Source organism: Sceloporus occidentalis, unplaced genomic scaffold, assembly GCF_023333645.1.
Source record: "Sceloporus occidentalis isolate IW3139 unplaced genomic scaffold, rSceOcc1.0.p SCAF_120, whole genome shotgun sequence".
NCBI classification, from domain to species: domain Eukaryota; kingdom Metazoa; phylum Chordata; class Lepidosauria; order Squamata; family Phrynosomatidae; genus Sceloporus; species Sceloporus occidentalis.
The window spans coordinates 296,252-323,739 of NW_028317100.1; the positions used below are offsets into that span (position 1 = coordinate 296,252).

The 27,488-nt window shown below is 38.8% G+C and overlaps 1 protein-coding gene across 1 annotated transcript in view; it reads right to left on the reverse strand.

The window, feature by feature from the left end:
- The window catches only part of PPP2R2C (protein phosphatase 2 regulatory subunit Bgamma), a 44,088-nt gene extending 20,613 nt beyond the window's left edge, over positions 1–23,475 (reverse strand). Inside the window, exon 1 of the mRNA XM_089498398.1 lies at positions 23,406–23,475. Within this exon, the coding sequence (XP_089354524.1) occupies positions 23,406–23,475 (70 nt within the window). The remainder of the gene's footprint in view (positions 1–23,405) is intronic.
- Positions 23,476–27,488: the final 4,013 nt, after the last annotated feature.

Consider the following 27,488-nt stretch of genomic DNA (forward strand, 5'->3'; position numbering starts at 1 on the left):
GCCTTACCCCACTTTCAGCTAGCTCTAGGTAGCCTACACTAGGAAGTTTCCCGGTATTGTCACAACTGAAACACCTGGTTGAATACACATGATAAATAAGATATTTACCACCTGGCAAGTAGTGGTTTTCACAAAGACCATTACTGCAGCCAGTTGGTAGCCACCATGAGCAAGTCATTACAAAATAATATTTTTATAATTTTTAAGATTCTTAGAGGGTTAATATTTGTAGTGTTTCAGGGTCAGTTCATCGATGTAGTTTCTAGGTATGAATATGGAATGCCATGAAAATTGAGCCTCAGGTTGCCAGTGCAGGTGCCGATTTGGCAACCATATTTCTACCTGACGGCACAGGGATAACTGCTGAAATACTTCAATTTAAATAACGATTTACCTATATATTTGCTGGAAGTGACTAGGACTCTGTAAAAGCGAAATTCTTTTGAATCACAGGTTCGCTTGAAACATGCATAGTACCCGAGATTGAGGGTAAATTAATTGCTGCCTGATCTGGATGGTTTTGCATAAGAAATACAGCAATAAATAATATTTATGACTTTATCTGCCCTTTACAGCCATTCCCAAGGTCTTTAAAATAAGGAATAAAGTCAGACACTGAATGGTAATAAAATTCCAGATGCCACAATGCACCCGAGCATAATAAAGAGCTCACTTCCACAGATGATGAAACGTAATTTATCAGTCCTTGTGTCCCACAACCTGGGGTCAAAAACATGAATAAAGGGGGTACCTCCCAAAAACCAAATGTTGTATCAGGGCATAGAAAACGCCCATTAATTAATATGTTAGCATTGCATACAGAGCGGTATATAGCATTAGTGCAATATATTGTTTACTTATTCAGAAGATCAATTAGTAGTGTTAATGAGAATGCATTTCAAATCTAGTATTTTGATTTCATTTGAAAGCTTCGAGATAACGCACATGAAGGTACAGCTGTGGAATTCTAATTACATGCATGAACAGCCGAACGGACTGCTAATCAGACCAGAAAAGGTCATGACTTTCATCACCAACCGTGTACCGCGCCACATCACGACAGCTGTATGAAGCATTGTTTGTCAAATTTTGTTAGTTTATGGCAGTAATAATATGTTGTAATTTGTTGCTGGGTTTGTATGTGTATATTTTTTTAAATATATTTTTATCAAGGTTTTTTTTTGTTTTTTTTTTACCTAGAACAGTGATCTCCAAGTCTAGTCCTCTTGGTCAGGACAGAGAAACACTTCAAACTGGTCTCTTTCACCAAACTCCTAGTTTAACTACAAATAAATAACTTAAACAAAATGTTCAATGGATCGGAGGTGACATGAGCGGGAAATGACCAAATACACGCGTCTCACAGGTTCTAAAAATTTTGGTGGTAAAACTCCTCTTGGTTTCAACCAGGACCCACCTTGTAGAAGATCATTTTCAGGGAATTGTAAACACATTTGGGCCTCAAGATTTCTTAAAACCAGCACTCGCACTCCTCGAAGAAGAGACAAGCAAGCTCTATACATTATTGGTTTTTTTAAAAAATAATGTTATGCTCTTTAGGATGCTGCGATATGTTGGTCACATTGTTGTTTAAGACTCTGGTTTGGAGTCAGGGTTTGGAATAAGGGTCAGATAGATAAGCTCACTCGCTATCTCATACCCCATTATCCTTTCCTATATGGTTTGGTATCTGCATTCCTACAATGCATAACCTAATACCTTACGTCCCAAGTATTCCTGATATGTAGGCTCTTGGGCCAAACCCTGGTTCATGTCAGGAGCCAAGCAGTTGAAAATACTTGACACCGTGAAGCTTTTCATTACTCACATGATTTTATTTAATATTAATACAATTCTGCAAGGTTCTGCAAGGTTTGCCAAGCGTAAATAATTGCCAGTTTAACATTCACAAAGAATTCACGCTGAATGTGCACTGCTTTCTCAATGTATGAAGATGCTAAAACCGGATAGCTATTTTATTAATTTTGGACATAAATGCATTAGGGAATAAACCTCTAGACATTTGATCCAACCTGATCCATCCTCAAAGTAATAGTTGGATAATAAACATATTACACCAGGGTTCTGTGGTTTCTAGTTAGGCCTCTGAATACCTACCTGACTCAAATACTACTATTCTAATATTCTAATAATTGCAAAATAGCTAATACATTATTTGAGTTTAACCTAAATGTGAAAAGGCTACTGAGGACTCTTGATATATATTTTTTTATTTCATCATGTGCCTTAATATGAGGAGGCTGTGGAAACGATTAGAATGCTGCCCATCACTGTATCTTTGCATCGTGTCAGCTACTGGAACATACTATGCAGACAAGCAGGAGGTTACGCCTCACTGCCACATACTGGTATCACTCAGATGCTACAACGTAAGAGTCTGTTTTGGTGAGCAATCGGTATATCTCTGCTTATTGTCACACAACTGCTACAAAGTAGGAGAACAGAAAGCAAAACATCTTATAATATTCATTTAATTTATTAAAGCTTTAATTATGCATATGTGGATTTACAGCAGATGAAGTTAGTCTGTTGAAGGAGCATGAATGGCCAATAATGCATGTATATTATGCCTCTTTTCTATCCTACTTGTTTACTTATTTATTGATTTAGCCCATCAACTTCCAATCATATAAAACCTGCTAAGTACCACACCCAGAAGACATCATCCCTCAAACCAGAAACCGTTTCTGTCTGTGCCTCCTCCTCATTTCCTGAAAAAAGCATGCAAAGATGGCTTTTGTTCTGACACCTCTTTATTCCCAGGAGATAATGGGTTTCGTTCTCACACCTCTTTATTCCCAGGAGAAGGGTGCATTCTCTGCAGTGGTGCTTGTCTTGAGGGCTTCAGCTCCCAGGCTGATTATATATCTGTGCTACATTGAGTTTCTTCACCAGACCTTTTTCAGGATGGAGACTGTCAAGTCCTCTCCAAAGGTTCTGTCTTCTTAGGGCTTTATATCCATGACAGCCTTTACGGGTGTGTATCTGCACGTTCCTATTTGACATTGTCCTCAGAGATTCCTGATGATTGCAGTCCTGGGACAAGAAGATCAGACATCTTCAGGCCATGGATCAAACCCTGCATTATATACTAAGTTGCTGGTGGTGGTCGGGGCACACTTTTATCTAACAGCAGCAAGTTCTCAATCTTCTGGCACTTCTTCTGTAGCACTTGCATTGGAAATGTAAACCTTAACCTTTGGAGGATTTAGGTTGGATTATCAGCAAAGCCAAATCGTGGCTTCCTCCTGATTTTATATCAAAATGTCCCAAAATTATGAGTGACATCATGCAGTAACAGCTAATCACAAACACCTTACAGTCTAATGAACTTATGAGTTGCCTGGTTTTTTAACTCTACTCTCCTGAAGTCGAGTGATTGCATGAATTTATCCAATTCATCCAAGTTTGCTGCCACAAACTAGCAGCATACTCTCAGTATAATTAATATATCCCTTTATCTCAATATTTTTATGTATGCAGTCATGTGAAAAATAAAGTACACCCTCTTTGAATTCTATGGTTTTTCATAGCAGCACATAACAATCATCTGTTCCTTAGCAGGTACAAAAATTAGGTAAATACAACCTCAGATGAACAACAACATATGTAATATTACACCATGTCATGATTTATTCAACAAAAATAAAGCCAAAATAGAGAAGCCATATGTGGAAAACCAAGTACATCTTATGATTCAATAGCTTGTAGAACCACTTTGAGCAGCAATAACTTGATATAAATCATTTATGTATGTCTTCATCAGTCTCTCACATCGATATGGAGGAATTTTGGCCCACTCTTCTTTACAATGTTGCTTTAGTTCATTGAGGTTTGCAGGCATTTGGTTATGCTCAACACCTTGTTTCTTTTCTTTTTCAGCCACTCTGTTGTAGATTTGCTGGTGTGCTTGGGATAATTGTCCTGTTGCATGACCCAATTTCGGCCAATATTTAGTTGTCGGACAGATGGCCTCCCATTTGACCCTAGGATATTTTGGTATACAGGGGAATTTCAGGGTCGACTCAATGACTGCAAGGTTGCAAAACAAATCATCACTCCTCCACCAACCTGGTTGACAGTTTGTATGTGGTGTTTGTGCTGATATGCTGTGTTTGTTTTCTGGTCAAATGTGGCACTGTGCATTATGGAGAAACATGTCTACTTTGGTCTTGTCTGTCCAAAGGACATCCTTCCAGAAGTCTTGTGGTTTGTTCAGATGAAACCCTTCCAAGAAGGTTTGGGTAGCTCTAAAAGTCACCAGGGTAGACATAAGTTACCAATTCAAAACACTAGTGATGAGGTTATAAGAATCACTTCCCTTTTACACACAGTATGGTGGTCAATTTAAAATCTGGGAAAATAAAATGCTTTCAAAACAAACATCTGTATTTATTTTGCAAGTACTTAAAATAATTATGTTTATGATTTTTCTTTGTTTACTATTTTATAATCAGCTAAATTAAATCTAATTTACTAAGAAAAAAAATATAAAAAATAATGTACTGTTTGAACAGCTGAAGGAAAGTACTTTGGAATATGATTAAAAAAAAAGAACATGTACAGTATCTGAATAATTATGCAAATAACCCATACTCCATTATTTAAATTGAATCAAAGTTATGTATATTTTCTTGCTTTGATGAAACATTATTCACAGATTAGACCGAGGACATGCTGGAAGTATTTTATCCTACTTACATTATTTGTACACAATATAAAATATGAATAATACAAGAGGCTCTAGCAACAGTAGGTAATATTTGAATTATATATGTGGAATAAATAAAGGCATTCCAGTAAATGATGGCAAACATCAAGTTGGTTGGAATAGCATTACATTGTTTCGTCTTCCTATGAATTGTTTTAAAATTATGAACGCCAAGAATTATAGAGACTAAATGGTTTATCAGGTTATGTTCTTGATAACAAGAGAAAAAATAACTTTACAGGTTTCATAAAAAGTCCCAAGACGAGAAAAATGTTTCATCGTTGTCTGCAGCATCGTTACAGATTCCCTAATGTGCAAAGAACAAATAATTGCTATTCTTTGCTTTCCTTTAAAATGTTCCCTTTAGTGCATTGCAATAGAGCTCTATATGTAAATAATAAGTAACAAATGGAGTCTGTGTGGTTAGCAGTGCCATGTTAGTAATTGAGCCCCCAACCAGTCATCACAAAGACAAATAGTGATTTTTTTCAAGATCATTTATTTAATGCTCAGTTCTTTGGTGTGTTGCTACTGATTTTATCCACTTATTTACGCCAATATGGCTTTATATTTAAGGCTCCATGATATTTAGAATAAAAAACATTCATTTTATAGCAAAATATATTGGTGAAATGTCAAAGTGGTTCCAAAACGCTATTTCATCATCAATTGTATAGTTGGAAAAAAGAGTTTACTATGACTTTTATTTATGGGTAGACAAAGTAACATCAGGGCAAATGTGGACAATATACTTTTATTAAATGTTTCATATGAGCTATGACTAAATTAACAGTAGACAATATCAAATTCTGTACAGTCACACCAGAGGAAAAGACAAGGGGGGGGATCATGTATAAAGAAAAATAGTGACATCAAGTGGTAAACACGGGCCAATGTTAGACCATGGTTGGTATGGTGACTGCATCATTTTTGCTAGAACTGCTCTTATTTTTCAGCCATTCACTATAATAGATTCCAATTCAATTTTAATAGAACCGGCAATATTTTAAGGTTGATTTACAGAAGTATGAAAACTGATTCCTCAACTAGTGATTTAACACAACTTAGTTAATCAGCTCAGTCATAGCATTTTAAAATCATTAGGTTTTCTATTTAGCTATTGTACAAATCTGGATTTCCAAAGATTGGCAATGGCATATTGGGAGTTGTAGCTTAATACAAACTAGAAAGCTATCTGTGCCTTTGGGTCACCATGAACCATTTGTATGACATCCACATAATTAGCCTGTGATATATGTAGTGCTGTGTGGCCACTACATCAGACCCGAATGGGGTATCACAGCAGCAAACAATATGATATAAAACCAACCTACTGTTATATTCTTCAGCTTCATCCCTATTACATTATGACTAATAACAGTCAATTGGGCATTAAAATTACATACCAAAAAAGCATTTTAGCTTTTTTGTTACATTTGTCAAGCTGACAGCTCTTCCCTGTTATGTTATTATAGTAATACTGGCATGTTGGCCAATTATTAGAATTACATGCCAAAAATGTGGTTTAGCTTTTTTTTCCCTTTTCCCTCTCCCATCCACAATAAACGCTCATGCAGTTACCGCCCATACTACCAACCTTTCCCCCAACTATCAACCCTCCTTCTTGCGACTCTGTCCTCTATCACCATCACCCACTTCCCACCACGTCCCCTCTTCTCACACCATTTCCATTATAAACATCTGAAGATGTCCATTACTTCTACAAATCCCACCTGCTCTTCCACATTATCGGTAACTGCAGCTACTCCTAAGGTCTCCCACTCACTGAAGGTACCTAACCATTTAACCACACAGACTATGTAGCATGCACTACTGCCTACTCTCACTTCAATGCTAACAGGTTTGCCCCTGGGCAAATCCATGTTGTTGTGCCTCATTCATATACTGTATGTATTTGGGAAGATAGTACATGACCATGTGATCACACAAACCCTGTTTTATAGCACGATCCACCATAACTCATCCTAAGAAGACACCATTACCACATTACACTAAATGTTCCTATTATAAGGATGCATGTAATATTCGCATGTGTATAAATATATGTATTTTATCTCAATATAACAATATCAATATTTTTAATCGGACCAACATTACATTTTAAGGACAAGCTTGCGATAGTAGTATCAACCTCCCTTTATCGGGCCAAAGGCAATACTAACATTTTAGAGAGTCTAGTTATTTTACAAATGTTTGTTGTGACCATCCCAAAAACCAATATATTAACTCGGGAATGATCATACATATCAATAAACCAAGGCGCTGCCTGTTCACACTCCAAACAGGAAGTGCCCATGGAACAAACCACTTGAGGCAAGGGGGAGGTGAAATTTATTCTCCCTTTGGTTTCTGTCGCTAATCACACAGGGGTACTTCTAGGTCATGAAAAGACAATCAGTGGGGAAAGGGGCAGCTACGGACGGGTCCCTAAATATCATTGGGCTGCCCCTTTTACCACGTGGCAAAGACAGCCAGGCCTTGGTTTGCTAAAGTCTCCTTTTTTCCAGCAGAAAACTATAAATAAGGTCGGAAATATGATTCAAAAACATCAGGTCTCCTCACATGCCTTCCAATGTGGAGAAAAGTCAAGGCCAACAAAGGTGTGAACCATAATGCAATATGTTTGGGCGTACGATGTAAAGCACAGTACGGTACACATTTTACTGGTGATCTTATATATATGTAAATAGTAGGGGTTCGCCACAAAAGCCATATACCATTTGTAATTTACCTGTTTTGGGGCTGCCAGGCTATGACCACCTGAGATATCAGGTCCAAAACTAATTATATAAATGTGTATAGATCTGTTTTTCCATATTATATGTCATTAATTACCATGGTATGTAACTGTGGAGTGTATTTGCACATTTTAAATAAGTACCAAGGCTATATTCCTTAGCCGTTACAAGTATTAATTAAATCAGACGTCTGAAAGAGAGTTGCAAGTAGGCATCATGAAGGGGCAACTCCAAAAGAGCTCAACCTAGTCAGTGATAAATATAATTTCCTCAGAATGGCCCTTGTAGGAGAAACTCAATGGGGTTGGCCCTTCATAACGCATAATTGGAAAGGCAAACAATGAAGTTAACTATTTTACCAGAATTCAACCACAGTCCATTGATTTCAGATACATATTCACAAATATGTTTAAATAAAAAAAATAAGTTCAAATACCTACCATTGCTTGTTGTTATGATGTCAAGGCAACCTAATAGAACACGCACAAAGAAAAAAAAAGAATAGCAACTTACAAATCTTTCGGCTTTAATCAAACAAATTATATACCAGGAGTGGCCAATCAATATTGCTCCTAATATATATATATATATAATCCAATGACTTGAGACGATTGTGAATTTAAGAGTCAATTATTGGCCACGCCTGTGAAGAAAACAAGACAAAATGGAGGAATAATGGCTTCCCACTGACAACACAGTACTGCACGGCACACCTCAGGCACTTGGAAACACAGAAAACAACACAAGGAAAATGATGTAAACATGACAACACACCACAAATGAAAACTGAACGTAAAACACAATGAATGTGAGCCCCACATTGTATGTATTATTTTTGTATCATCCTTCTGAGTGGGATTTCTTTATTAATTCACCATTATTAGCATAATGACATAAGTCACATATGGGAAACTATCACCACAACGCCATGTTGCTTTAATACAAATCAGCTTTGTACAGCATTCATAGAAATAAATTTGGCCACACTTTACTCTATAAAACTCTGCCAGGCTGAGCGGACATAAATAATGCCAATTGCACCGAGGAAGGCGATGCAGAACGATGAGACTGTGATCGTCCATTGGGCTGGTGAATGATTTGGTGCTACTCGCTCACACACTTTAAGCTGTACATAATTTATTCCTGCACCAGCCACAACTACACCTTTTTCTTTTCGCCCCATTGCTTCTGGCTTCCAAGAGACACTGCTTCAGATGGGATTTCCAGGTTTAGGAATACTTGGAACCCTGCCCAGACTAATCGATATTAATTTAAATATAATCCCCCTTTAAATATCTCATATGACATGCATATATATCAGAAATGGCTACAATCTCTGTATAGCCACAGACACAAGTAACCTCAGTTTGTTTCCAAAATTTATCAGCTCATCATTTAAAACAATCTTGCATGCAAGTACAAAAAGAAATCAACCACTACAAAGCAAATTATTAAACATTTTCATACAGTATCAATAAGGGGCCAAAGTGGACCATTTTTCCATTGTCCTTCTGTCCCTTTACACCCAAAGCTGGCAATTTCCAGCCAATAATGTTTCGTCACAGACCTTTTAGCAATAACCGTGTACATATCTATTGGTAGATGTTTCCCTAATTTCATAGATCTTACAGCTGATGTGTTATCTGTTCTGCCAAAGTCAATAACCTTTTGTCAGCACATACCCGCGTGAAGCTGATGGTAGAAAAGTTGGCTGGTACATGAAACAATTCAAGGTTCAGTTCAGGTAATAAAGGCCCAGATGACACACGCCCAAGGGTATTAAGAGAGCTAAGCCGAGTAACGCCAAGGTCTTATTCTTAAACCTAAATAACTTACTTTCCTTAGGGTGTGGTGCCGCAGGATTATTATAAAGCAGATGTAGCAGAATTGTTTTTAAAGGGAGTGCCAACTAAGTCTGGGAGCTTGATTTCAATGGTGGGAAGAATTACTATGTTGCAGGTTTGCCTTTCATTAAAACATTTGTGATTAAATTATTTTTATTCTCAATTATAGGTGTATTAGGCATAAAAAACAAACAATACAACCGTTGTCCATGGAACTGTGACATCAGCCAGGTACAGTATTTTGTTTTGTCTACATTATCAATTATGAATATTAGAAAGAATCCTGAGATACTTCCATGGGAAGGTGCTTTAGCAACGTTCCAATACTGAGGTTCCTACTGTTCTCCATTTGGTTTACTGTTACATCCTCATTAAGGACCCAAAGAACGAGCGGTCAGTTTGGGCTGTGTCTTATAGCATCTTTCATCAAAATAGTAGCTGCTTGAGATACCAGATTCAGGCCTTCCATGTGAGGCTGTGGCCAATGGAAAAATTCCGTGAATATAACAACAACTACAGCTTTCTAATATATATCTAACTGTTCCTTCTCTGTTCTTCTCTGGCAAGACATCATCACCTCTTCCACTTTCGGTTAGTGTCCCCCAAGGATCAGTCCGTGGCCCTCTGCTGTTCTCTCTTTATACTTCATCTCTTGGCAAACTAATCAACTCGTTTGGCCTTCAGTATCATCTATATGCAGATGATACCCAAATCTACCTGTCTTCTCCTGATCTCTCTCAGTCTCTCATGTCTCGTATTACCAGATGTGTGTCTGCTATTTCTTCATGGATGTCACAATGCTACCTGAAACTTAATCTTTCTAAAACTGAACTCATTATCTTCCCTCCTATCTCCAAACAGTTCCTGAATTCTCTATCACCATTAACAACATCTCTCTACTAACCGGGCCCGATACCTTGAGGTTAGCCTTGACACAAACCTTCATCCCTTACATTCAGTCCCTCGCCAGATCCTGCTGCTTGCATCTAAAAAAAACGTCTCTCACATCCACCCATTCCTCACCCAAGAATTCACAATAACTCTGGTTCATTCCATTACATAATCAGCTATCAATAGGTTGTCAAGCCATCAAAAAAGTCAATAAAGACCTAGCTGTACCTCTAGCAACACCCCATAAAACAACGAATGCCCCTCTGTGGCTATTTAAAACCTTGGCAGAAATGAATTGCCAAGCCTCAGCTGCAGCCTCTGATCTCTGAGTAATTTATTAACCTTAGTATATTAATATTTAAAATAAACCAATATATAAATAAAGGATTTTCCACCTATTATATGATTTGTACCAAACTTAGAATTCTTTAGCAAATATATAACCAATATAATAGATTATTTTTGCTCCATTTTTAGAAACATGATTACGGAAAGCAAAGCATTGAATGAATATATAAATGACTCTTAACCATTATACGTTAAGTGAATATTGATCTGTTTGAAAGTAACTTGGAAAAAAAACAGCCTTGCATATGCATTGTATATTTAAATATATGGGTCTTTGGATACACTAAGCTCTGATTTAAAAATGCTTTAATCTTAAGACCCTGTCATAATTATAAAAAATGTACCCATTCCAATCATACGTTTTTAACGGTTACGGGTTCTAGGCAATAATCCAGTTTAATTCAGGCATATCTGTTTGAAGAATTATGGCCCATCCTTCATAGCAGTGTCTTAAAATCCACCCAGAAAAGTGTGCAAAAGCACTTGCTACATCCAAAATCCATACCTCCCATACAGCCCCAGTTTTCACAGGACAGTCCCACTGTCCCAGCTAGCTGCCCCACTGTCCTGTATTTACAGGAGATGATGAATATGGGCCAGTGGGGGAGACCCTTTGATCTCCTGTGATTGATCCTCGGAGCTGTAAAATCATGTGGCTCCTGTAAGGCAGGTGATCACACCCGGACTCTGCTCATTTCTGGTACCAGATACTCCCCTCTCCATCTTATTACACCCCCAACACAGGTACCCCAATTTGGACACCACATTCCTGCTCAAGCAGGAAAGGAAATAAGAATAAAGTGGAGAGATGAATCTTAAATTGTATGTTTTTACTTGCTCCAACAAGCATATAAATTATGGGCTCTTGGGTTTTACAAATAAGTGATGCTGATATGGTCTCCATTTGTGGTCTACATGCCAGTGTCACCCCTTGTAGTTGCCATCGACAGCTACCTTAGTGAGTATGGGTAGTTCCTTTCCTAAGGTTCCATCATCTCTATATTGTCCTGCTCCCTTATCTGACCTCAGTACCTGGCAGCCCCAAGAGGGTCAGATGTAACAGGGATTATGTCTGAAAATTGGTTCTGCTCCTGTTTGAAAAGTCTTGTTCACATAGCAACCAATAGAAAAGGAAAGGCTCTCTTTATTTTAACATTCCATAAGGGCAGTTTTCAAACTTTGCTGAAGAAGCACTTTTTATACAGAAACTCTACATACTGATAAGCGTTGGTACCATCATCAGTGCAGGACGCAGGCCCTTGAAAGAAACAATTAACATTAATCTGTTCCGAAATCACATGCATTTTAGCTGTGTGTATGTGCTTTAAAGTCTTTCATCAAGAAAGAAAAAATAAATATAATGTATTATTTTTTTTATTATGTAATTTTTTTATTTGTTTTAATTGATTATGTATTATATTTTTTTTCTAATGGATTACTCTGCATTAAATTCAGCTCTTCTTTTTTCCACATTAAAATGAAATGCTGTGCAGTAGGATATTTGCCACAATAGTACATTGCTACTTAAAGGAATATTAATCATTTGATCAAGGGAGTCTGTTTTAACAATTAAACATTTGGAAGATAAAAAGTATTGTATTTTTTTTGTCCTGTTCCTTTTCGACCCTTAGTTACTAGCCTTGAAACCGCCTTAACTGAGCGGATATACCACAACCGAATCATCTCCAGAACAGAGAAGGACCTTTGCAGGTAGATTATACAAGCCTGAAAAAACTGTAGCCCTGCATCTCAGCACCACAGCTTTAAGAAAATCAGGTTTTATGCAAAATCAAACATTCTTCAAAACATTTCTAACAATTAATCGATTAAAATTCCTTATTGCTTGCACCCCAATGAGGCATGATAGGACAGCTTGCTTTTTTTTCTTTTTTGAGTAACTTCGAAACCCTTGCATGGTTTTTTTTCTCCATAACTTTCGAAACTCACATGATGGGCCTAGTTTGTTAATGTGTACATCATAATTACTGTTTTGTTTTTTCTTCACCTGATACCAGAAATAGTGAAAAGCCTGGTCTAGTATTTCATAAAAATAGCATGAATACACGTAAAATTATCTCTCTCTATTCTGGGGCGGACGGGGTGACACTCACCACAGCTCATATTTCAGCCTTGTGATGTGCAATGGGAGCCTGGGAGATGGTCTCTCATGGAAGTCCACAATGTAGGAAGAACATGCCCTCACTCGGGGAACCTTCCACAGTCTGGGGTTTCTCAGAGGCAGGTCACTTTTCTCCCCTAAATTATAAGATGGAAATTTTCTTACCATCTTTCTCTGAATTAAGAGACACTTCATGCATTTGGGTTTTTAATGATATTCTGCACTAATTACTGTCCATTAATGGGGATGTAAGAAATACATAATGCCAGTCAAAGGTGATTCCTGTGATACAAAATAAATACTCATTCATTTAGATGGAAACTCATAAAGGAACTTTTCTCTACCAGTTTCCTGTAAGACCATAACATTGTTTCCTTAAAAAAGTCATGCCTTTAGTGAAAAAAATATTATACATATTTTTTTAGGTGTTCTCGTGATTGGTTGGACTTGCATCTCCAGAAGCGTCAGTGTTTGGAAAATATGGATCTTTTCCATTTTTAGTTGTAAAGAACAAGGTGCTTCATCGCCTTGGTTCCATACAAATTGGGATGCAACCAAAGGGCACATCCAGGTCACTTACCACTTTTAGGAACCATCAGGTGGATGGAGAGCTAGGAACTGTCTATCAAGTGTAGACTTTCCTGGTGTGGGAGATGCCATCTTTAGATCAATAATGAAAACACTACTAAGATTTGTTTTCATTCTTCCATTAATATTCTTTTATGTTTCTACAATAGCATTACCCACCTTTTTCTTGTGTGGGTGTCATTACTTAAGGTTTGTGGGCCAGACAAACAAATGCTTTGGAGTTCTAAGGCATATTTGGCCTGGAAGGTCACACAAGTTCATATGGCTCTATTGTGGCAAATTATTGCCAACAGAGATATGCAATACATTATACTGCACCCTGTGTAGTGCGCGTGTATATAATTTGTTTTAACAATTGCTAATAATGAAAATGAACACACGATCAACTGCGAGGAAGGAAATCTGAATAAGTAACCAAAGGTTGGGATTACAACAAAAAAAACTTAAAGGCTTATTTTAATAACATTATCAGCAATTTAGTGCCAGCGATGCAAGGGTTCTCTTTAAAAAAAATTCTTTGTTTTGCTGTTATCTTTTTTTACTTTCCACCTCCATCCTCTTTGCTCAGAGTTTATTGATTGTGGACAGTGTTCCAACAATGGTACCAAAGTATCTTTTCCAATAACCAGATATTTCCATTGTACAAGGTGATACAAGTGTATCTATCTAAATTACAAGAGGCCTTTAATAATCTAAAGACCCTATTAATAACCATCATTATTACTATTAGTAGTTATTAAAATAATATATATTGCATGAATATCTTTGTGTGTGTGTTTTGTTTTCTAATGCATTAAAAATATTTCCTTTTAATCGCTGGTTCATCTCTTATTTACTGTTCGGGAGGAAGCAATAACGGTGACCATAGGGTCCAGCAGCAACACCAACGAGCGGCAAGCTGCTCTTAAAAGTATGAGTGAACATCTGAGTTTCCTTATACACAGATTTCGTTTATACTTTTATTGTGCCATGCGATTATTCCATTTTAATCATTTTTCATGTTATAATAAATTAATGGGGTGTACTTCATTTAGGATGGGTGGGTTTCCTGTATAATGGGAAACGCTATTAAATGCAGAAGCAGTTACGATTTTATTAGTTCAAAAGCTCAACTGTTTCCACTAACCTACAAATTAAACAGTATACCATATTGAACACCTACTTTACCTTTATTTTGTAAAGAAAATACCTTTACGGGCTTACCGGATAGCATTATATTGCAAACTTTGGAGACTACTTTGGTCTCATTTTCATGCATATTATACTGATTTAAATCACACTAAAATGAACCAATGATAGGCAGTGTATCATCATAAATGAATGACTTTCGTGAGTTGGAACTACGTTCTAACTCTCATTTACAATTGTTGTGAGTGATGTTTTTGTGAGTGATTGTTGTGAGTGCTTACAAGCACTCACACTTTAGTGAATAGACCCAAGTAAGTGGCAGGAGGTACATTCCCAATGTGCTGAGAAAGGAATATTGCTTATGCTGCTATAATGATCTCCACATGTTTTCAAAAAAGAGGAAAAGCTTGGAATGAACAATGAACGTACATTAGTTCCTACATTACAGCTTCAGCTTTACTTTATTTAGCGTTTTGCTTCAGCTACTCAATTATTGATCAAGCTCGTTTTCTGCTGAGATTTTATTATCCTGGAAAAAGATAAGTGCACGTCTAAAATTGTACGTTACTAATTTAGATATAACTGGGTCACAATTTCAATAAGGAATACTGCATGGAAACTGTTTAGCCGGTAAATCTCAAGTCATTTGACTAAATGACACATTACGGGCTTAAGAGATACAGATATTCTGTAAAGCAGAGCAGCCTTCTATTGGTACTTTACATTAATCAACATCAAAAAAATGGCTTAAATCAGGGATTTGGCACTTTTTTGAACTCCAGCTGCCTCAGACTACCACCCCTAGAATGCTCAGGCTGCTATGGCTTTGCTTTGTTGAAGTGGTTGTATAAAGCATATTTTTACTATCCATGTTTCATTAGCTTCACTTTTTGACCCACTCTCCTGTCCTGTGGTTTTGTCTTCAAATTTTACTTTCTGGCCTCATTTTCCTTCCTTTTTATTATTATTATTATTTATTGTTTTACATAGCGCCATCATATTCCGTAGCCCTGTACAATTACAGATTTTAAAAACTTGAGCTCTGTTGCAGGCCAACCCAGCCTGGCATGTGCTCCAACGAAGATCCCCATATAATGTGAGATTACCAACCTCACGTAAAGGGAACACTTCAGATGCCTTATGCAGTAAACCCACTGATTAGGCAATACAGAACCAAAAATTTAAGAGGAAAAATGGCTTCTCCCCTACTGATAAACCCTTTGAGGAAGCCAAAACTTTGGAACCAAGAACAACTAGGTTGTTGGCGGCTAGGATTTATCCCCATTGCTTATGAGCCAACGAAGAAGTATCCAGAACCCATTTTCCAAGCCCAGTAGTATCCAAATGTATCTTCAAATATCATGCAAGTCTCTTCTTTCCTTGTCTCCTGTGGTATGGAAAACTTTGCAGGGAGACCTTAAGGTTTCAAAGCTGACATTTTATACTAATTTAGCACCTAATACATTAAATGTAAAGTGTTCTTTTTTATTAAGTCAAGAAAAAAAAGTTGCCATTCTGTGTTACTAACAGAAGCAACAGATAACGGTTTTCTTTCCAGCCTATTCGTGACTCATAAAGAAGGAACACAGCTGATATTCACACCATAGGAATTTTCAAAAATAGCAGGGAAAAAACTCAGCAGGCTGAGCGATATATAAATGGAAGCTTGATATGTGCAAAGACATAGTCTAAAAATATCTTAGAGGATAAAAAGTTGAATTTGTGGACAATTGCTATAGTTATTCTGCTCTGCTGCAAGATAGTATGAGAGATCAGAGGTCTAGTTAGTGGGATGCCTGAAATCTGTATGATCTAAGGGAACCACCAGATGTCCTATTGCATCTGACCTGTATGACGCTACATCTAATGGTTCTTGAATAGGTTGTGAATAAAAATAAGTTGTATATTCTCTACGTGGGTATCCCCCCTCCAGCATCTATAGAGATTTGGACCTGAGGAACAAAAAGTATTTAACATCAGCTATTCTCCTGGAGACACTTTTGAAAGCACTTTTGAAGTTGGCTGCTTTCCACCATGGCAGCTGTGGAAGTTTGTGCTGTTGGCACCAGACACACCGCATCAAGATGCTCAATCGTTACTTGAAGGGTTGTAAGTTCCCACACCCTTTCACAAAGTAGAACAACCTGCTCCTTCCATATGCACCAAATCTAATTCCAAAGACTTTTCTCGTATTAGTTTCTCAGTGCTACGATTCGTAAAACAGATTTTAAACTGGTCCACTCAAACAGAGATAGAAAGGTCTAACTGGGGCATTGAGTGAAGTCAAAGTTTAGGATTGGAGGAATAGAAAGTAAGTAGAAATGAGTGATGTACTACAGTAATAAATACCGTATTTGCTCGATTATAAGACGACCCTGATTATAAGACGACCCCCCAAAATCTGAATATTAACTTAGGAAAAAAGAAAAAGCCTGAATATAAGACGACCCTAAAGGAAAAAAGTTTTACCAGTAAATGTTAATTCATGTAAACTATTTTTTTAAATAAAAGCTATGATTGAGAAAAATATTTTTTTTGTTTTTATTTCCTTGTATTTTCCAACCTGTCCCCCAGTTACGCACATCTGCCCCCAGGCTTGCCACACCAATGTGGCACTGCGGCCTTTTAACCCTCTATATGCCACTGTGCCCCATGGTATGCCTTTTGACCCCCTATGTGCCACTCTGCCTCCAGAAATGCCTTATACCCCTATATCCCATTCTGGCATTTAGGGGGTTAAAATGCATATTATGGGGCAGAGTGGCATATAGGCTGTCAGAGATCAGAGTTCCCCGCACCGGTGCGGCACCGCATACAACCCCCGCTGCTAGCCACACCTCCTTCCGGCTGCAGCGGACGTTGTCTACGCGGATCGCGTAGACGTCAACCCGCTGCCCCGGCAATACAGCAGGAAGCACCGGTAAGTGTGTGTGGGGGGGGTGTTAAGTGGGGGGGGTGTGTTAAATGGGGGGGGTGTTAAATGGGGGGGGGAGACAGGAGGATCCAGGTCCCCTGCAGCGGTGCGGGGGATCTGGATCTTAGTCTCATAATCAAACCTCTATTTGAGGTCTGATTAGAAGACGACCCCGGTTAGAAGACGAGGGGTATTTTTCAGAGCATTTGCTCTGAAAAAAACCTCGTCTTATAATCGAGCAAATACGGTAAATACATTTCTCTGTAAAACCGGAAGTACTAGGTCCCTAGAGTATTCCTTATTTATATTAACACAATACAATACATTGAGTGTGTTTCACGCTACCATAGGATAAATGAGTATCATTTAATGTATTCACTTATACCAACTGGGAGATAGAAAATGATCTGCCTTTCAGTGTCCTGACACTTATTGTTAACTCCAATTAAGATTAGGCTTCAGTTTCACTCCTCGTTACTCCAGGTGCACTGATCCTGGAGTTATTGTGATTAGGGCTGCAACAACGAATCGATAAAATCGATAATAATCGATTATGAAAATCGTTGTCAACGATTTTCATAATCGATTAGTTGAATCGATTTTTATCGATTTATAAAATTATGTTTTTCAGAGCAAACGCTCTGAAAAACTCCCGTCCTTCTATAATCCGATCTCAAACAGAGATCGGATTATAACTGTAGAATCCAGACCCCCCGCAAAGCTGCAGGAGACCTGGATCCTCTCTGCCACCCGGTGAGGGTCTGTGCAAAACACACAGACATCCTCCGCTTCTCCCCTCCACTTCCGCCGGGGCTTCTATTACTGAACCCGGCGTCATGTGACCTTCCGGTGCGGCTTCCATCATGGAAGCCCCAACGGAAGCGGAGGGGAGAAGCGGCTGTCTGCGCGCATCACACAGACCCCTACCGGCTGCCGGAGAGGATCCAGGTCCCGCTGCAGCGCCTGCTGGGGATTTGGATTTTAGTGCGCGATGTGCGCAACCTCGCTACTTCATCTCGCTGCCACTTCCACCTGCCCCACCAGGGGTTAATATATCAACAGAAGAAAAACAGGACAAGTAAGCAGCACTGGGTAAGTATTATCTTTATTTTTATGCTCATTTGCCCTGTGTTTCTTCTGTTGATATATTAACCCCTGGTGGGGCAGGTAGAATTTTTGCGGGATCTATTAATTATGTGCATTTGTGGGTTTTTTTTATGTCTATAATATTTGATTTATTGTCCATATATTTATATATATTTATATTGTATTGTGTATTTTTTTTGTCTATATTTAATAAATATAAATATAAAAAACAATTTTAGTGATGTCAGTTTTTCTTATATCGGGGGGGCATAAGACATATCAGGGGGCACAGTGGCATAAAGGGGCTATAAGGCATATCAGGGGGGACAGTGGCATAAAGGGGCTATAAGGCGTATCAGGGCATATCAGGGGGGACAGTGGCATAAAGGGGCTATAAGGCATATCAGGGGGGACAGTGGCATAAAGGGGCTATAAGGTGTATCAGGGGGGACAGTGGCATGAAGGGGCTATAAGGCATATCAGGGGGGACAGTGGCATAAAGGGGCTATAAGGTGTATCGGGGGGACAGTGGCATGAAGGCACTATAAGGCATATCAGGGGGCACAGTGGCATCTCAGTGGCATATAGGGGTAAAAGGCATATCGGGGCATGGTGGCATATCAAGGGTAAAGGTATATAGGGGGCTATAAGGCATATCAGGAGGGCACAGTGGCATATCGGGGCACTGTGGCATATATGGGGCTATAAGGCATATCAGGGGGCACAGTGGCATATTAGGGGACAAAGTGGCATATCAGTGGCATATAGGGGGCTATAAGGCATATCAGGAGGGGTATAATGCATATCAGGGGACAGAGTGGCATATAGGAGGTATCCCCTTATACCTCCTATATGCCACTCTGTCTCCTGATATGCCTTATACCCCTCCTGATATGCATTTCTGGGACAGAGAGGCAAGCTGGGGGTGAGATGTGCATAACTGGGCAAAAATAGTTTACATGAATATTTACTAGTAAAGCTTTTTTTGGTATTTTTTGAGTTCTTGTTAAAATATAGCTTTAATTATTATGTCAGTAAAATAAGAAGGCGAATCGTGAAATGCCATTGTAAATTATACGTTTTTATTTAAAATAAACGAAAAATTTGCATATTTTTTTTTTTACCCGATTAATCGAAAAAATAATCGGCCAACTAATCGATTATGAAAATAATCGTTAGTTGCAGCCCTAATTGTGATATCAGGTCCATGTGTAGAATAGACAAGTTCTTCTTTCATCTCCCTGTTCTCAAAATCAATTTAATACACTGATAAGAACAGATACCACACTTAAGCCAAAAGGCAGAGAAACAATCCCGGAACACGGAAAAAACTATGCCAGTTAACTCTTTGGGGGGGTGCAGACCCCACCTGTATTTTGTCTGGTCAACGTTAATACCTTTGAATTGGCCAACATAGAAAAAGGGTGAAGTTACATAAGCTTTCGAGACCTTAGGTGTCTCTTCCTTAGATGATTACATCCATTTTCTCCTGGGCTAATAAGACTAGACTCATTTTTATGTTAATCTACGAATATATCCAGATGATCAATGTAGATATATAAATATTATTTTTGTTGAAGCACATACTGCTCAAACATACTGTGATCAGGGATGAAGGGCTGCAGAACTCTGCTTTCAGATGGTTGTGTGATCAGCAAGCAGGGACATCAGAATGAAAAGTGGTGGACACAAAGTTTGAAAGAAAAAAAGAAAAAAGTTACTTTTTTTTAAGGCATTCAAGTGATTATGGCACCGTCAGGGAGTAACCAATTGGTCTAGGGCAACCTCACATAATGCAAAATCCCACCATATGGATTTGCCCCCAGCTATTTGCAGGAGATGTTTTTGGCACATTATATTCTTATATCCAATCAGTTCCAGCACTGGCTTGGAGAATTCTGTGAGGAGGGGTCAACTCGGACCCCCAGCTGGATGAATGAAAAGCTCCCATTGATTTCCAATCAGTGCCAGCAATTGTCAGAAGTTGGGCAGTTGCAGGTTCAGGGTTGCAGATTCTACATCACATGCAGTACATGCCCTTTTTTATTATTATTTTAATAAATTGAATATGCATTGGTCTTTAGGTGATGTCAGAGAAAGTTAACTGTCCCTTTAATGCTACAGTCCCCACATATCAAATGTGCAAAAAGTATGGCGCATATTCAAATGTTATTATTATATTCTAGCAGCAACCCAGGAATCTGAATGTGTATGTCTTTTATGCGTTTTAGGTTGTGCGCTCCCCTTTCTGTATATTGTTTTTGCAGCGTATATTCAAATATTAGCCTGTAAAGGCCAAGGAAAGATAGAAACACCAGAAATGTTAAATATTTCCAAACTGAATAGATTTACATTCTTTATTTACTTCTATTAGTTATGTACAATGAGTATGAGGAAAATGTGAAAAGGGTGTTTTTCACACTATATGTAAAAAAAGCCTCTGCCCTTAACCATTTCCATGTTTCTTTGAAATCATAGAAACATGCAAAAAAAATTATAAAATGTGATTGTGCTTAGAGTTTCTTCTGCACAGTAGGTGTCACTGGCCAATGACCTAATACTGTTTCAGTGTGAAACACTCTGCAGTGTTTGATGCAATGTTAGCGTGTCTGGCAGACTAGCATGCGACGGGCACTGATGCTTTAGAACGGTCCAGACTTGCAAACCCAGTCGGTGTGTCATTAGCCCTTACTGGAACTAGCAGGGTGCCTAAAATTCTCTGCATGCTCCTCCGTCAGGCTTGCACTTGAACCAAACCATATTTATTTACCGTTTATGTCAGTTTGAGACCTACGCCGCACCTCATGTAAAATACTGCTTTTGTTGTTAGTTTCTGTCAAGAGTCTGATACCACAGGATCAATGAATGAATCCATTCATTCGGAAGCATAAGTGGGACATTCTAGTGTCCCAAGCAGTCTCACCGATGAAGAATGCATCTTAAAGTACTTTTGTTAGTAAGTACTAAGAATATGGAGTCTTTCCCCAGTATTGGAAAACAATAAGGTACTTACCTTGAGGAGAAGCTGTAGCTCCAGAACTAAGGTACTCTGACCCCTCTGTGGTCCCGTATTCATGCCACTTTTGGTTGCTTGAAGCAGCCAATTACAGACATGAAAACACTCTCACTAAATGCAATGGGAGTGCTTCCAATGTGTACACGGGAGGTCTCGTTAGACCCCCTGGATGGTACTGGCAGTGGGTATTGAGCGCATGTACTTTGGCAGAAGGAGATGAATTCTTCTGAATATGGCTCCTGCAAGCTTGGGGATTGAGTTTGGGGATAGGGAAAAGGGCAAATACATAGGGGGCTTCTGCAGAAACCCTCCATGCAGTGGCAAGGGGAGAAAAAAGGTAATATAAAAGGGGCAGTCAGCTATGATAGGCATTAAAGTGCATATTATGGCCACAGTGTCCCTTTAATTACCTTTAAATAAATCCGATGCCACCTGTACTGAATGCTGCAGCCAGCGATGGCAGGAAAGGGGGTGCTTGGCTTTAGTTATAGTGTTTCTCTAAAAAATATGAACTCATGTTCCCTCCCCCATTTAATGCCGGGCCAATTAATGCCCACATAGTTAGTAGCCCTAATCTCTAGAACCTATTGAGGTGCAATATTCAACCAAATTCCACTAGAAAACCCCACAAATTCCACAAAAACAACACCCCATGACATGGCGGCAAGGACACTCAGATTACGCCGTGATCGTTACGCTAACCATCTGAGCGTCAGGGCTCCTTCCTCCAGCTCTTAATGGGTTTGAAAGCGTGCAGCATTTTCCATATGGCTGTGATGTAGGGAAAGTGAACGCTCTGACTGGTGTTTCTCCACGCACCCAATAAACATACAATAAAGGAACTATTAACACGCTAAAGGGATTTCATGGGTGTCTGCACTCTCTCTTTACTTTCTGATCATTCCTATGTCAGCTACTCTAATACCAAAAAGAAAAAAGAAATATTTGCTTCTATGGCTTGGTTTAATGCCCAGAAAGCCCCAGGGACTGAAGACATTACTCAGCGGATTATTTTATATACTCCCAATGTAAGCATGATTATATATATATATATATACCTTCCATCAAATATGCAGGCATTGTTGGCAAATAACTGTCAGGGTCTATCAAAGGTATCATAATAGTGATAGAAATGAGGGATTTCCACCGGGCCTTAGACTGATACAGCGATCCCACTCCCAGACGTACAGCCATTACATATCAGCTCTGCCTATAAAAACTGTATTAAATAAGAGCAACTATAGATCCTATATGTTTCCATCTTTGTTTTGATTAATAAATAACTTTATCCAGAGCCTAACTCTTAAGAATGTATGGTGGGTGTATATATATATATACACATATATATATATATATATAATATTAAATACATGTGTAAATATGTTATATTAAATATACATATATGTATATGTTGTATATTATATATGTTTATATTGTATAATATATATATATACACAAACACACATATGCTAGGAATATAGCAATGTCATTTTATAGGGCATTAATGTATAAGATGTAATTTAGCTTATATTTATATATATATATATATATATATATATATATATATATATATATATATATATAAAATATATATATATATATCATAAACTTGTAACCATTATGGACAGATCATATGGCCAAAGCTTATACTGTGATGTTTCCCGTCAGTAGCCATACAGCAGGTAAATGACTCAGGATCGCTTTACGATGGCCATCTCTGCAGTGATTAACCCTTGAGGCACCAAATCTGATTACCCCAGACAGTTCCTCTACAAACTAGGACTTTGTATAATGCCCTCCTCCCCCATGTCTGGCATCTAATATCACAATATGGAGTTTACATGACAAGACGCACACGGGGTGATCAGATACGGTAACAATACGTGGAGAGGGAGGAGAGGGAGTACGGGGAGCACGGGGATCCCAGGACGGGTGTCACTGTCACAGGCAGGTGATGGAGATAATGGAGGGGGGGGGTACCTTCAGTCACATAGTTGTGGTCCCTGAGAAAGCTGTGGTTAATTTTTCGCGTGTCCACGTCCTCGCCCATTGACAGCAGGATCGCTCAGCATGCCTATCCGCAGTGGACTGATGGGATCAGCACCATCCATACTGCCGCTGCCTTAGCAGAGGCGGGGAGCGCTGCCTGACCCTGAGCACAGCAGCATTCTCGGGACGCAGAGCCGGGAGTGGCAGGGATCGAATGCAGCAGCGGCGGCGGGCAGGTGTGCGGAGCCCCGTGCGCTGCCCTTTAACGTGTAGTCCTCGGTGTGAAGCCTGCGGCTGCTGACGTTAAACGAGGCCGCTGCAGCAGAGGAGATCGCAGAGTGCACGCCGTGCGAGACTTGTTATTCTGTGCTGCTGCTGCATCAGAACATGCCCCTCCCAAACAGCTTGCACCCTCCAACCGCACCAGATGGATGGCTGCACGGGCAGAAAGGCACTGCAGGGGACCGCACTCTGCCCCCTCTGGCCACCGGCTGCATGCACCTTGCAGGGAAGCTCCTCTCTGCCACCCTGACCAGCAATAGTTAAAGGGCTACCTGCCCTCAGCCAGCAAGATCCATTACATGTCTGCAGGATGCCTTTGGAGTGAATGAGAGCTTGACCTGGAAAGGAAAACAATCATGAATAGTTGAAAAGGTGCTGAGTGAGTAAAACAAACCTGCAAGGCGCATTCCAGTAATGTTTGGACAAATCATCAGCATAAAAATAATTTTATTCACTTAACATGTTTTTAGATAGCAGATCCAGAAAGGGTTCCCAGCTTTTCTGTGAATAAATTGCGCGCTGTCGCTTCCCTGCATTTTCAGCATCGAATCAATCTTATTGGTGTCCCAAACCAAAGCAAGAATTCAGCGCATACCCAGCGAAAACCGTTCAAAAAACATCGGAGGCATAAATATTGGGGATTCCGTCACACTATACGGCCATATATTGCTCAGTCCGCCACTACGTCAAAGTATCCCGAGTGGGTTGAGACCTATCTAATTTTTCATTGCTAAATTGATTACCAAGGAGCAGAATCAATGGGACTGCTCTGCATTTTAACCCAAAAGACACGCTAAAGCAATGTAAAGCCTTCTCTGGACACCATTAATGCAGCAAAGGATGGTGGTAACATTAGTGCATAGAAAAGGGTTAAAATACCAGTATTTGAAATACCCAGGGGTGTCTGCCTTTCAACAATATATGATTTGATGTGGTAAATTGAATTGGCTGGCTTCAAAGATGCCCCAAATAGGACATGGGGGTAAAATGACCCGATGTCAAAATTCCCAAAAAAATTTCCCTTCAGCCTCCAAACAACCTAACAAACCCATGCTGTGGTGTCACTGTACTCAGGAGATTTTGTTGAACGCATGTCAGGGTGTTGTTTGATAGTAGCATTTACCAGGAGCTGTAAATTCATACCTGAAGTATGCAAAAACAAAATGCAAAAAAACTACTACCACAAATTATTTAGCAGTTTTTTCATTAGATTTTGTTGATGAGCAAAAGATAAATGCAAGTCATATATTATTTTATATTATTTATTATTTTATTATTATATAATGGAAACTTTCTTGTCCTGAAAAAACAATATATAACTTGTGTGGGCACACTAATTGAGAAAGAAGAAAGCTACAGCTAAACATGCGCACCACAGAAATGTTAAAATGTCATAAAGGGTACAAACAAATAAAAAACAGCTCAGTCCTTAAGGGGTATTGAAAGCCATGGTTTAGTGTCTGCAGGTGACACACAATTAGGTTAATACAATTTGAACCAAACGTCACTTCCTTGCAAAGCGTTTTGATCAAATTGCAGCACTGGGCGACCAAGAAGACGGTGAGTTTATGCAAAGTTATGCATTTTCTGAAAATAAATGTGTGTAAATTACACCTTAAATTGGGTTTTGTTAGAGAAATAATAAAAAATAAAAAGGACTCCGGAATAGTTACGGACAATAAACCTAGCAACAGTGTTCTATCTCTGCCGCAAGGGTCAGTAAGATATGTAAAAAAGAATTAGGAGAAAAATATCATTTTGACCTCTATATAAGTCAGTGACAAGACCGCACCTTGAATATGGAGTAAGTCTGGGCACCTGTTCCTAAAAAAGGACTTTATGGAGCTTGAAAAACTGCAGAGGTGGCTACAAAGTTAATAAGATGAACGGAACCCATTAGTTATAAGGAAAGTCTATAGAAGTTGAAATTGTTTACATTATAAAAAGGCGTATTAGAGGGGATACGATAGCATTATACAAATACATATGGGGACACCAGGCGCTCTCTGATGACCTGTTTAACATCGGACTGTGCAAAGAACAACAGGTCATGCATTCAGACTTGGAGAAGAGCATTTTCACTTAAAGCAGTAAAAATGGTTCTTTACAGAAACAACAATATGGATGTGAAGTTCACTACCTATAGATGTTGGTAGTATCAAATTGGATAGATGCCTTTAAATATGGGCTTGATGACTTTTTAGCAAATAAGAATATACAGGGATCTAAGTAGCTATAAGGACTGGATTACTTATGTTAGGACATACTATGGTCCACAAGAAAAGAGAGTAATCCTTGAGGATCTCAATCCATTGTAAAAAGAGGAGAAAATATAAAGAAAATAAATGTAAAAAAATATGTGCCGGCCCTGTACTCTCACAGCTAGAAGTAGAAAATTCTAAAAAAAATAAATAAAGTACAATGTAAGTGATTGATGTGGTCCCTCTAAAACATGTCTATGTGGGGAAGTGTTGCTGGACATAAATTGGGTTATTGTTCAGTGCCTACTTTGTAGAATAAATCCTAAGTCAAATTGCACTATTTTTTATGTAATTCTATGATTTCCATTGAAGGTCCTACTTGTTCTGAAAAAAAAAAATGGTTAAATAAGGTAAAATGGCAAAAAGCACCAGTGTTTAGGGAAAGAAAAAGCCTTGGTCACAAAGAGGTTTATTATGCAGGCAGACACTCTATATAGGAGATCGCACACAGATAATAAACGACAGTGGAGTAAGACAAAGTTTAAGCCGGATGAGGAATAATACAGAAATGCAGAATTGTTACAGCACATCACAATTTTCTTGGTTTTCAGTTCTTAAGATAATATAAAGTGAAAACAGGCAGCTCTTGAACATATCCAGTCGCTGCAGCAGGTGTACAAGCTCCGTGGGACTGAAAAGTCAAGTGGTTTTCACAAATGTTCCCACCGAGATGAAGGAGCTGACAATTCATTCATGGCTGCCTGCCACCCCCCAGGCCCTGCGTGAAACATCAACACGGCAAAGGTATCCAACCTCAATGGCACAAGCCGGTTCCAACGGTTTACATTACACAACCTGGGTGTAATAAAAGATGTTTCCTTTCTTCTTCTTCTTTGTTCAGTTACAAGAGGGAATGTGGAAAGTAAACGTTTCTTTAAAAAGCAAATTGTGTTGTAAATTAAGCATTATGTGTATTTATTGCAGAATTATTTAATTAAGTTGGGAGAATGGTGAGAAAAACGGCAGATGAGGCCCAGTGCTGAAAAATGTCCATATTTGATCACATTAGGTAATTATGAGCTACATGGTGTAAGATTGGGGGAGCCATCATTAGAGAAATATTCGGGATACTAGTAACTCAGGGAACTCAGTAATTGCATGCAGTGTCAATGTGAGAACGTTAAAGGTGACCATGCCTGTCCACGATACAGTATTTAGTTTTTGGTTACAAAGCACCTTTGGCTAAATTGGATTTTCAATAAAAAGAGGCACAAATAATTTTAAAGGCCAAATGAGGTTATTGCATTAGAGATCTTCACCCTATTGACAGACATACCTATGAACTCCGGGTAGAGCGCTGCTTCCCTCAGGTCTCCGAGTCACTTTACTCTTTCTCTCTTATCCCCTTATGAAGCCAAGCTTCAACAGGAGTGAGAGCTCCGGGTAGCTGACCCTGGGAAAGTCTCAGACATGTAGACATAGCCGATAAAGCTCTGGAATGCATTATCTATGGAATTTAAAAATTATAATTATTAGCTAATAATTTAAAGGCTGTTGATTCAGGCACTGCCCTTGAAGTCTTGAAAGATTG